Source organism: Canis aureus, chromosome 9 (genome assembly GCF_053574225.1).
Source record: "Canis aureus isolate CA01 chromosome 9, VMU_Caureus_v.1.0, whole genome shotgun sequence".
In the NCBI taxonomy this organism is placed as follows: Eukaryota; Metazoa; Chordata; class Mammalia; order Carnivora; family Canidae; genus Canis; species Canis aureus.
In genome coordinates, this window is record NC_135619.1 from 79,792,378 (window position 1) to 79,805,538 (window position 13,161).

At 45.2% G+C, this 13,161-nt stretch overlaps 1 protein-coding gene across 1 annotated transcript; it reads left to right on the top strand.

Annotated features, from left to right (window-relative positions):
- Positions 1 to 8,760: 8,760 nt before the first annotated feature.
- On the top strand, positions 8,761 to 11,415 carry LOC144319983 (disintegrin and metalloproteinase domain-containing protein 21-like). The gene is made up of 3 exons (XM_077908429.1): positions 8,761 to 8,887; positions 9,137 to 9,796; positions 9,938 to 11,415. Exons 1-3 carry the CDS (start codon positions 8,761 to 8,763, stop codon positions 11,413 to 11,415), a joined length of 2,265 nt encoding a protein of 754 aa, XP_077764555.1.
- The last annotated feature ends 1,746 nt before the right edge of the window (positions 11,416 to 13,161 follow it).

The window sequence follows — 13,161 nt, forward strand, 5'->3', positions numbered from 1 at the left end:
TTTGTTTCTTTGGTGTTGAGTTTAATAAGTTCTTTATAGATCTTGGAAACTAGCCCTTTATCTGATATGTCATTTGCAAATATCTTCTCCCATTTTGTAGGTTGTCTTTGAGTTTTGTTGACTGTATCCTTTGCTGTGCAAAAGCTTCTTATCTTGATGAAGTCCCAAGAGTTCATTTTTGCTTTTGTTTCTTTTGCCTTCGTGGATGTATCTTGCAAGAAGTTACTGTGGCCGAGTTCAAAAAGGGTGTTGCCTGTGTTCTTCTCTAGGATTTTGATGGAATCTTGTCTCACATTTAGATCTTTCATCCATTTTGAGTTTATCTTTGTGTATGGTGAAAGAGAGTGGTCTAGTTTCATTCTTCTGCATGTGGATGTCCAATTTTCCCAGCACCATTTATTGAAGAGAGTGTCTTTCCTCCAATGGATAGTCTTTCCTCCTTTATCGAATATTAGTTGACCATAAAGTTCAGGGTCCACTTCTGGGTTCTCTATTCTGTTCCACTGATCTATGTGTCTGTTTTTGTGCCAGTACCACACTGTCTTGATGACCACAGCTTTGTAGTACAACCTGAAATCTGGCATTGTGATGCCCCAGATATGGTTTTCTTTTTTAAAATTCCCCTGGCTATTCGGGGTCTTTTCTGATTCCACACAAATCTTAAAATAATTTGTTCTAACTCTCTGAAGAAAGTCCATGGTATTTTGATAGGGATTGCACTAAACGTGTATATTGCCCTGGGTAACATTGACATTTTCACAATATTAATTCTGCCAATCCATGAGCATGGAATATTTTTCCATCTCTTTGTGTCTTCCTCAATTTCTTTCAGAAGTGTTCTATAGTTTTGAGGGTATAGATCCTTTACATCTTTGGTTAGGTTTATTCCTAGGTATCTTATGCTTTTGGGTGCAATTGTAAATGGGATTGACTCCTTAATTTCTCTTTCTTCAGTCTCATTGTTAGTGTATAGAAATGCCACTGATTTCTGGGCATTGATTTTGTATCCTGCCACGCTACCGAATTGCTGTATGAGTTCTAGCAATCTTGGGGTGGAGACTTTTGGGTTTTCTATGTAGAGTATCATGTCATCGGCAAAGAGGGAGAGTTTGACTTCTTCTTTGCCAATTTGAATGTCTTCAATGTCTTTTTGTTGTCTGATTGCTGAGGCTAGGACTTCCAGTACTATGTTGAATAGCAGTGGTGAGAGTGGACATCCCTGTCTTGTTCCTGATCTTAGGGGAAAGACTCCTAGTGCTTCCCCATTGAGAATGATATTTGCTGTGGGCTTTTCATAGATGGCTTTTAAGATGTCGAGGAATGTTCCCTCTATCCCTACACTCTGAAGAGTTTTGATCAGGAATGGATGGTGTATTTTGTCAAATACTTTCTCTGGATCTAATGAGAGGATCATATGGTTCTTGGTTTTTCTCTTGCTGATATGATGAATCACATTGATTCTTTTACGGGTGTTGAACCAGCCTTGTGTCCTGGGAATAAATCCTACTTGGTCATGGTGAATAATTTTCTTAATGTACTGTTGGATCCTATTGGCTAGTATCTTGTTGAGAATTTTTTCATCCATGTTCATCAGGGATATTGGTCTGTAATTCTCCTTTTTGGTGGGGTCTTTGTCTGGTTTTAGAATTAAGGTGATGCTGGCCTCATAGAACGAATTTGGAAGTACTCCATCTCTTTCTATCTTTCCAAACAGCTTTAGGAGAATAGGTATGATTTCTTCTTAAAACGTTTGATAGAATTCCCCTGGGAAGCCATCTGACCCTGGACTCTTGTGTCTTGGGAGGTTTTTGATGACTGCTTCTATTTCCTCCCTGGTTATTGGCCTGTTCAGATTTTCTATTTCTTCCTGTTCCAGTTTTGGTAGTTTGTGGCTTTCCAGGAATGAGTCCATTTCTTCTACATTGCCTAATTTATTGGTGTATAGCTGCTCATAATATGTTTTTAAAATCGTTTGTATTTCCTTGCTGTTGGTAGTGATCTCTCTCATTCATGATTTTATTAATTTGAGTCTTCCCTCTCTTCTTTTTAATAAAGTTGGCTAATGGTTTATCCATCTTATTAATTCTTTCAAAGAACCAACTCCTGGTTCTGATGATCTGTTCCACAGTTCTTCTGGTCTCGATTTCATTGAGTTCTGCTCGAATCTTTATTAACTCTCTTCTTCTGCGGGGTGTAGGGTCCATCTGCTGTTTTTTCTCTAGCACCTTTATGTATAAGGTTAACTTTTGTATTTGAGTTCTTTCCAGTTTTTGGAAGGATGCCTGTATTGCGATGTATTTCCCCCTCAGGACTGCTTGTGCTGTATCCCAAAGATTTTGAACGGTTGTATCTTCATTCTCATTATTTTCCATGAATCTTTTTAATTCTTCTCTAATTTCCTGGTTGACCCTTTCATCTTTTAGCAGGATGGTCCTTAACCTCCACGTGTTTGAGGTCCTTCCAAACTTCTTGTTGTGATTTAGTTCTAATTTCAAGGCATTATGGTCTGAGAATATGCAGCGGATGGTCCCAATCTTTTGGTATCGGTTCAGACCCGATTTGTGACCCAGTATGTGGTCTATTCTGGAGAAAGTTCCATGTGCACCTGAGAAGAATGTGTATTCAGTTGAGTTTGGATGTAAAGTTCTGTAGATATCTGTGAAATCCATCTGGTCCAGTGTATCACTTAAAGCTCTCGTTTCTTTGGAGATGTTGTGCTTAGAAGACCTATCGAGGGTAGAAAGAGCTAGATTGAAGTCACCAAGTATAAGTGTATTATTATCTAATTATTTCTTCACTTTGGTTATTAATTGGTTTAAATATTTGGCAGCTCCCACATTCGCAGCATATATATAGAGGATTGTTAAGTCCTCTTGTTGGATAGATCCTTTAAGTATGAGATAGTGTCCCTCTTCATGTCTCACTACAGTCTTTGGGGTAAATTTTAGTTTATCTGATATAAGGATGGCTACCCCTGCTTTCTTTTGAGGACCATTTGAATGGTAAATGGTTCTCCAACCTTTTATTTTCAGGCTGTAGGTGTCCTTCTGTCTAAAATGAGTCTCTTGTAGACAGCAAATAGATGGGTCCTGCTTTTTTATCCAGTCTGAAACCCTGCGCCTTTTGATGGGGTCATTAGGTCCATTCACGTTCAGAGTTACTATCGACAGATATGAGATTAGTGTCATCATGATATCTATTCAGTCCTTGTTTTTGTGGATTGTCCCACTGAACTTCTTCTTAAAGAGGAAGTTTAAGAGTCCCCCTTAAAATTTCTTGCAGAGCTGGTTTGGAGGTCACATATTCTTTCAGTTCCTGCCTGTCTTGGAAGCTCTTTATCTCTCCTTCCATTTTGAATGAGAGCCTTGCTGGATAAAGTATTCTTGGTTGCATGTTCTCATCTAGGACCCTGAATATATCCTGCCAGCCCTTTCTGGCCTGCTGGGTCTCTGTGGAGAGGTCTGCTGTTACCCTAATATTCCTCCCCATAAAAGTCAGGGATTTCTTGTGTCTTGCTGCTTTAAGGATCTTCTCTTTATCTTTGGAATTTGCAAGTTTCACTATTAAATGTCGAGGTCTTGAACGGTTTTTATGGATTTTAGCGGGGGAAATCTCTCTATTTCCTGGATCTGAATGCCTGTTTCCCTTCCCAGGTGTGGAATGTTTTCAGCTATGATTTGTTCAAATACATATTCTGGCCCTCTGGCCCTTTCGGCGCCCTCGGGAACGCCAATTAAACGTAGGTTTTTCTTCTTCAGGCAATCGTTTATTTCCTTTAATCTGTCTTCATGGTCTTTTAATTGTCTGTCTCTTTTTTCCTCAGTTTCCCTCTTTGCCATCAACTTGTCTTCTATGTCACTCACTTGTTCTTCCACCTCGTTAATCCTCGTCATTAGGACTCTAGTTTGGATTGCATCTCTTTCAATTGATTTTTAATTTCTGCCTGATTGGATCTATATTGTGCAGTCATGAAGTCTCTTGAGTCCTTTATGTTTTTTTCTAGAGCCACCAGTAGCTGTATAATAGTGCTTCTGAATTGGCTTTCTGACATTGAATTGTAATCCAGATTTTGTAACTGTGTGGGAGAGAGGACTGATTCTGATTCTTTCTTTTGAGGTGAGGTTTTCCTTCTAGTCATTTGCTCAGTGCAGAGTGGCCAAAAACAAGTTGTATTGGGAAAAGGAGAAAAAGAGAGAGAGAAGGAAAGAAAAGAGAAAAAGAAAAAGGAAAAAAGAGAAGAAAAAGAGAAAGAAAAAGAAAGAAAGGTGAAAGGTTGGGGGAAACAATCAGAAATCAAAAAAAAATGGACGGGGGAGTATCTTCTGATTCTGCATACTTTAAGTCCCTTGACTTCCCTTGGAACTTGTCTGTCTAGCTGGTCTTCTGGAGGAGGGGCCTGTTGTGCTGATTTTCAGGTGTGAGCACTTGGGGGAGCTGCTCTGCCCCCTGCCTGGTGCAGGGCTCAGTGGGGGTTGTTTACCCCGTGAGGCCCCTGGAGGAACAACCCCAGTGGCTGCAGCAGCTCTGGAAACCTGGATTCAGCCCCTGCAGTATCTACAGAGCTCTCAGTCTGCAGGGCCTGGAGGCTCCGGGGTGGGGCCGCTGATCTGCTCAGCTCAAGGTCAGGAGCGTCCTTGCTGTCCTGGGCCCTCCTGACCTCTGCCTGTCGCGGGGGAGGCCGGATCCTGGGCTGTGCCCCAGCGCCCAGTGCTCCCAGCCTTCGCTGTTGAATTCACGCTCCCAGCCATGCAGCCGCCTCTCGGTGGAGCCTCCACCCAAGCCCCTCCGAGCTGGTCCCTGAGCCGTGCAGCCCCCTTCACACAGAGCCTCTTCCTCTGCTGGAGCCGCTGCCGCCGAGCTGCTCCTGGAGCCACACAGCCCCCTCCTGTGGAGCCGCCTCCCGAGCCCCTTGGAGCTGCTCTGGGGTCAATGTGTGCACGCTGCAGCCCTTAGGGATCTCGGTGCACTCTCCCCAGGGCGCAGGTGTCTGCTAGTGTCCCAGGGAACCTGAGGGCATCCCCGCCCTCCTGGGGTCCTGCTCTAACTCCCCGTGGGCGCCTTTCTAGCTGGGAAGATTGTTGAAGCTCCTGCTTCTCTGGGACGGGGCTCTCCTGTCCTGGGGGCAGTCACCCCGGCGGCCTTAGCCCAGCTCCTCAAGGGGCCCCTCCCCCTTGGATGACTTTTGTTTCTTTATTTCTTTTTCCCCATCTTCCTACCTTGATAGAAGCATGAACTCTTCTCACTGTAGCTTTTCAGCTGTTCTCTCTTTAAATCTCAGGCCGAATTCGTAGATTTTCAGGATGATTTGAAGGTTATCTAGGTAATTTGGTGGGGACAGGTGATTTGGGGACCCTACTCTTCTGCCATCTTGCCCCTCTTCCGGATAAAAGATCTAAATGTGAGACAAGATTCCATCAAAATCCTAGAGGAGAACACAGGCAACAGACTTTTTTGAACTTGGCCACAGCAACTTCTTGCAAGATACATCCACGAAGGCAAAAGAAACAAAAGCAAAAATGAACTATTGGGACTTCATCAAGATAAGAAGCTTTTGCACAGCAAAGGATACAGTCAACAAAACTCAAAGACAACCTACAGAATGGGAGAAGATATCTGCAAATGACGGATCAGATAAAGGGCTAGTTTCCAAGATCTATGAAGAACTTATTAAGCTCAACACTAAAGAAACAAACAATCCCGTCATGAAATGGGCAAAAGACATGAACAGAAATCTCACAGAGGAAGACATAGACATGGCCAACATGCATATGAGAAAATGCTCTGCATCACTTGCCATCAGGGAAATACAAATCAAAACCACAATGAGATACCACCTCACACCAGTGAGAATGGGGAGAATTAACAAGGCAGGAAACCACAAATGTTGGAGGGGATGCGGAGAAAAGGGAACCCTCTTACACTGTTGGTGGGAATGTGAACTGGTTCAGCCACTCTGGAAAACTGTGTGGAGGCTCCTCAAAGAGTTAAAAATAGACCTGCCCTACGACCCAGCAATTACACTGTTGGGGATTTACCCCAAAGATTCAGATGCAACAAAACGCCGGGACACCTGCACCCCGATGTTTATAGCAGCAATGTCCACAATAACCAAACTGTGGAAGGAGCCTCGGTGTCCATCGAAAGATGAATGGATAAAGAAGCTGTGGTTTATGTATACAATGGAATATTACTCAGCTATTAGAAATGACAAATACCCACCATTTGCTTCAACGTGGATGGAACTGGAGGGTATTATGCTGAGTGAAGTAAGTCAGTCGGAGAAGGACAAACATTATATGTTCTCATTCATTTGGGGAATATAAATAATAGTGAAAGGGTAAATAAGGGAAGGGAGAAGAAATGTGTGGGAAATATCAGAAAGGGAGACAGAACGTAAAGACTGCTAACTCTGGGAAACGAACTAGGGGTGGTAGAAGGGGAGGAGGGCGGGGGGTGGGAGTGAATGGGTGACGGGCACTGGGTGTTATTCTGTATGTTAGTAAATTGAACACCAATAAAAAAAATAAATTAAAAAAAAGATGAATGGGTAAAGAAGCTGTGGTTTATGTATACAATGGAGTTTTACTCAGCCATTAGAAACGACAAATACCCATCATTTGCATCAACGTGATGGAACTGGAGGGTATTATGCTGAGTGAAGTAAGTCAATCGGAGAAGGACAAACAGTGTATGTTCTCATTCATTTGGGGAATATAAATAATAGTGAAAGGGAATATAAAGGAAGGGAGAAGAAATGTGTAGGAAATATCAGAAGGGAGACAGAACGTAGACACTCCTAACTCTGGAAAACGAACTAGGGGTGGTGGAAGGGGAGGAGGGCGGGTTGGGGTGAATGGGTGACGGGCACGGGGGGGGCACTTGAGGGGATGAACACTGGGTGTTATTCAGTATGTTGGCAAAATGAACACCAATAAAAAGTTAATTTATTAAAAAAAATAGACCTGCCCAACGACCCAGCAATTGCACTGTTGGGGATTTACCCCAAAGATACAGATGCAATGAAACACCGGGACACATGCATCCCGATGTTTTTAGCAGCAATGTCCACAATAGCCAAAATGTGGAAGTCGCCTCGGTGTCCATCGAAAGATGAATGGATAAAGAAGATGTGGTTTATGTATACAATGGAATATTACTCAGCCATAGAAATGACAAATATGGGCAGCCCCAGTGGCGCAGCGGTTTGGCGCCACCTGGAACCCAGGACGTGATCCTGGAGACCCCGGATCGAGTCCCACGTGAGGCTCTCTGTATGATGCTTGCTTCTCCCTCTGCCTGTGTCTCTGCCTCTCTCTCTCTCTCTCTCTCTCTCTCTCACTGTCTCTATGAATATATAAATAAAATCTTTAAAAAATAAAAAAAAAGAAATTACAAATACCCACCATTTGCTTCGACGTGGATGGAACTGGAGGGTATTATGTTGAGTGAAATAAGTCAACCGGAGAAGGACAAACATTATATGGTCTCATTCATTTGGGGAATATAAATAATAGTGAAAGGGAATATAAGGGAAGGGAGAAGAAATGGATAAGAAATACCAGAAAGGGAGACAGATCATGGAAGACTCCTAACTCTGGGAAAGGAACTAGGGGTGGTGGAAGGGGAGGAGGGCGGGGGTGGGGGTGAGTGGGTGACTGGCACTGAGGGGGGCACTTGACGGGATGAGCACTGGGTGTTATTCTGTATGTTGGCAAATTGAACACCAATAAAAAATAAATTTATTATTAAAAAAATAATATATGTTGGCAAATCAAACTCCAATAAAAATACATCAAAAAAAGAACAGAAAAAAAAGAATGGAAAAGGCAAATGATGGAATGGAAGAACCTATTTGCAGCTGCCCCATCTGATGATGGGTGAGTATACAAACTGTCCAAGCACTTCATTAGGAGTACTTTCACGCTTTCAGTAGACAGCATGTACATGGAGCTTAGCACACTATCATGAGAGGAGCAGAATGCTTGCCTTTAAGTTTGTAGGTCGTAATTTCTCCACAACATGAGATCTACCCTCTTACCAAAATTGTACCTGTAGGCACACTATTGTGATTTGCAGGTGCAGGGTTCTGGAGCACACCTCTGGAACAGAATCATGTTGCATAACATAAAACCATAACCCAAGAGATGCAAGTCCCCATTGCCCCTCCCACCAGTGCTGGCAACTGCCAAACCACTCTCTGCTTCTTTGTTCCTGAACCCAAATTATAGGTGCCCATCGTTGACAAGGCCAATATTCAAGATATGAGTTTTGACTGGAAAGACAGGGAGCTTGGTTCAGGAGGCCACTCACATGAGCAAAAGGGGCACACCTGTGAGGTTTTTCTAACTCTAAAGACATTAAAGGTTTTTGAGAAGCTAGTCGCACAAGGGAGCGCAGTGCTTGGAACATTTATAGCCCACACGTAGGCTCCCAGGTGCCAACTACCATCCTTGCCTCAGCGCAGCCCCATCCCTGTGTCTTCTGCTCAGGGCAGCCACACATGCAGCCCAAGGCCAGGAAAGAACCACGATAGAGGACTGCAAGCCCCAGGGCCACCCATGGGGTCAGCAGTATATTCTTTTCTTACCAGCTGGAGTGACAAAACAATAAAATACAACCTGGAACCTTACCAGTCCTCACCAAAAACTGGGCAATGTTTTACTCAGTGAGCACAAAGGAGGCTTCCAAAAATACCCAGAAGGATCCAAAAACTTGTAGGTTGCTGGCAAAGCAGAATAAGATGTGTAAATTTACAAAGCCATGGTGTTCCACAGCTACTTGGTAAAACTTGCCGTGTCCCCTAACATGCCGAGGAAGGAGAAAGGAGTGGTCTCCACAGAGAGCGATATTGGCTGTGCACAGAACGTGACCCAGGGGAACCATGGCAGTTGGAACTGGTAGAGAAAGTAATTGCTGTATAACCGTATGTCACATATTCAAGGGTCTGGAGGAAAGACTGAACGTGTGGGAAAGGGGCTGCCTCTGGGTCCTACCCCCTCCTCACCCCTCACACATCCACCCCAGCTGAACTGATGTGCAGACCCACCCTCTGCCACACCCGGTGTTTGTGACCTAATCACAGCTGGTTGCCAGGTGTAGGGACCTGGCAGCCTGAGGCAGTCCTCTGTTCTGTCAGATCCTCTAAACCTTGCTGTGCGGAGGGTCCTCCTTTTATCTACCTCACTGCCAGATGTCCCTGAGAAGGGCGTGAGGCTGGCAGAGGGCCGAGACACCATGAGAGGGCTCCTCTTTCTGCTTGTGCTCTGGGCAGGGCTGGCTCCCACCCAGGGTTCTCAAGGCCGTCCCTCATGGCGCTACGTCTCCTCTGAGGTGGTCATTCCCAGGAAGGAGCTGCACCGCGGCAAAGGCGTCCAGATGCCAGGCTGGCTCTCCTACAGCCTGCACTTTGGGGGCAAGAGGCACGTTATCCACATGCGGCGCAAGAAACTCTTCTGGTCCAGGCATCTGCTGGTGATGACTCAGGATGACCAAGGTGCCTTGCAGATGGACTACCCCTTCATCCCTCCTGACTGTTACTACCTCGGCTACCTGGAGGAGATTCCTCTTTCCATGGTCACCCTGGACACGTGCTATGGGGGACTGGAAGGTATCATGAAGTTGGATGACCTTGCCTATGAGATCAAGCCCCTCAGCAGTTCCCAAAGATTTGAACACATTGTTTCTCAGATAGTGGCAGACAGCATTGCAACAGTCCCTACCTATAAACTGGGACTGAAGGAGGATAGAGACCTCCTATTCTCTCAAGCAAATGCCAGTGTAGTTACGCGGCTCTCAAGTAAGATGTATTCATCTCATCATGGTTATGTGAAATCGCTTGCCTTAAGTTCACACTCAATGTATAGTGTGTTCAACAACGTGTCTAAATGTGCCCAATTTCTAATATCGGTATTTAATTTGATTGACACATTCTTTTTAGGACTTGATATAAATTATTACGTTGCATTCATTATTATATATAATCAACGAGATCCAAATGTCCTTAACAATTATCACCCGACAGATAGTCCATATGGTCGATATTATGTCTACAACTTGTATGCACTTCTTGCACCACATTCATCCATAATTATGATTAAAAATGTGCCACAGGATGCTGAATTTGAACCTGTCGCATATGCAATTTGCAATCGTGGTAACCTCATCATGCTAGGATATCTAGGCAGACAGTATTTAATATTGGCTATTGTAGGAGCACAAAAGGTCGCGAGAAGTTTTGGTGTATACTATGACGATCCTTATTGTTCCTGCCAGAGAAGGTCCCAGTGCATTATGAACAACTATTTTGCTCTGACAGACTCTTTCAGTAACTGTTCCTTCATGCATATGCAGCACATACTGGGTGGTGGCGTAGCTCAATGTATTTACAGCTCTGAAATGGTGTATTTTAATAGAAGCTTGACTCGGGAGCATTGTGGCAACTACAGAGTGGATCCCCTTGAACAGTGTGACTGTGGCTCCTTCAAACAGTGTTATAGCAATCTCTGCTGTCATAATGATTGTACCTTCACTACTGGAAGCATATGTAATACAGGCAGATGCTGCACAAACTGCACCTATTCCCCTGCTGGGACACTCTGCAGACCAATCCAAACTGTGTGTGATCTTCCGGAGTACTGCCGAGGAGGGTCCTTGACATGCCCTGATGATTTCTATATGCAAGATGGAACCCCGTGCACTGAAGTGGGCTACTGTTATCATGGAAACTGTACTGATCGCTCTGTGCACTGCAAAGAAATCTTTGGTAAAAATGCTGTGAATGGTGCAGATGTATGCTATACCATAAATAGAAGAGGTGATAGATATGGACACTGCAGAAGAAATGAGAGGTTAATGGCCAGTACGGCTTGTAATCTAGAAGACATTCAGTGTGGAAGACTGCAGTGTAGCAATGTCACTCATCTCCCTCGGTTGCAAGAACATGTGGGATTCCATCAGTCTAAGATATCAGGGGTCTGGTGTTTTGGGCTGGATTCACATCGTGGCACAGGAACAAATGATGTTGGTCATGTGCGATCTGGTACTCCCTGTGCTCATGGAAAGTTCTGTCAAAATACCTACTGCAATGGCACTATAGCTCAGCTGAATTATGACTGCATCCCTGAAAAATGCAGTTACAGGGGCATTTGCAACAACAACAGGAACTGTCATTGCCACATAGGCTGGGATCCTCCACGGTGCGTTGATCGAGGTGCTGGTGGGAGCACAGACAGTGGACCCCCTCCCAGAAGAATGCGGGCAGTCAGGCAAAGTCATGAGTCAGTGATATATCTGAGAGTGGTCTTTGCTCGAATCTATGCCTTGATAGCCGCACTCCTCTTTGGCGTTGCCACCAATGTAAGAACCATTAAGACGGTTGTAGTTAAGGAGCAGATAGTCCATGAGGGCAATCCATAAATCAGCCTCCAGCCCCCTGAACAGCTATTGGAAACCCACAGAAACATGATTGAAACTATAGCAAGTTGGTGGCCATGCTGAAATCCACGTTTCCAGGGGCCTGCAGGAGAAAAAAGGGATCCCACGCACATCATGGAGCTCTCGTACCAGGTCCGCGATTGGTCTCTGACCAGCCGCCTGAAATAAATCTTGAAAAGTACACGTTGGTGGCCTCTCCACATGTTTGTAAGCCTGTAAAAGCCCAACCTGAGCTCGAGACTGTCGGGAAGACCTGAGTCAGCAGCCTGGCCTTGAGCTGAGGTCCCTGGCTGCAGAATTCAGGGAGGTAACCCCAGGTTCTTTTAGGGCAAATGCATGATGTTCCTTCAAACCTGTGCCCATGAGCACTGAGGTTTTTCTCACCCTCCAGGTAATCTCCCCTGCTTCAGTCCCACAGGGGGTGTATGGCGATGGAGGGCTATCCCCACCCACACTGCGTGTCCTACACTGGGGTGGCTGTGGGTTGTAGGGGAGGGTGACTGGGATTTGATACCGTCTAGTGTAAGCTGGGCCACCCTGGTAAGCATGTTTCTGAATGCGGGAGCCCTGGGCCTTGGTCCTGATGGTTACACCCTATCAACTCAATCATAAAAGACAGTAAAAATGCCCAACACTGCCTCTACCATCCAGAGGGACCCCTATGAATATTTGTTTATTTGTTCTTCCCTCCCTTTCCTCTTGCCTGCATTTTAGGGAGATGAGCAGTGACCATAGCTAAGCAGGTGCAGTGAAAAATTCAACTTGTAATACATCAGACACGGAATCACACCCACTCTTCCCCCCCCATCACCCGTGATAAGGACCTGCCTGTGATTCCTTCTCTGGTTATCTCAGGCAGCCTTTACAATCACCACCCAGAGTGGAGCCTGTGAAATGATATATATTATTGAAGTCCGGTTTGCCAACATAGAGTATAACACCCTTCCACCTTTTGTGTAATTGGCGGCTTGCTACTCTGTGCTCTTTCTTCTGTTCTCTGGGGTCCCAGGAGGGAGATCAGCCTTTCCCGGGTCATTGTGCCCCCTCACTTCTGGGCTCTGTACCTATTAAATCCTGTGAGCCTACTTCCATTGAGGGGTGAACTGAAACTCCATGTTCAGGCAGAAATGCCATAGGGTCTCACATCCACAGAATGGGTGCTCAATGGCCAAGGAAGTCACCTGTCACCTCCATGTGGACAGTAAAGGTTCATCCTTCACCAAGTCACAGTCCGTGTGTCCTTTTTAAAAAAAAATTTATTTATTCATTCATGACAGACACAGAGAGAGCAAGAGACAGGCAGAGACACAGGCAGAGGGAGAAGCAGGCTCCGTGCAGGGAGCCTGCCATGGGGCTCGATCCCGGATCTCCAGGATCAGGCCCTGAGCCGAAGGCGGCGCTAAACCACTGAGCTACCCGGGCTGCCCATAGTCTGTGTGTCCTTAATTAAGTACAGCAACTGTGGATGCCCAATGCAATTGTCCAGACGGTTGGGTCTGGGGGTCTAGCCAGTAACCCCCAAAATGTCTTGCAGCTGGACTGGCTCACTCACATCCTCACCAAGATCACCCAAGCGCTTTGGGAAGGAGCTTCTGCTTGCTAGTGGTCTGTAGCTTCGCTGTTACACTGGACTTCATCCATATGCAGGGACAGTATTTTGTTATTAGTTCCATAGACACTTGGATACACTTGTGCCTCTGTGCAAGCACTGTTGCTATGAAACTTCTG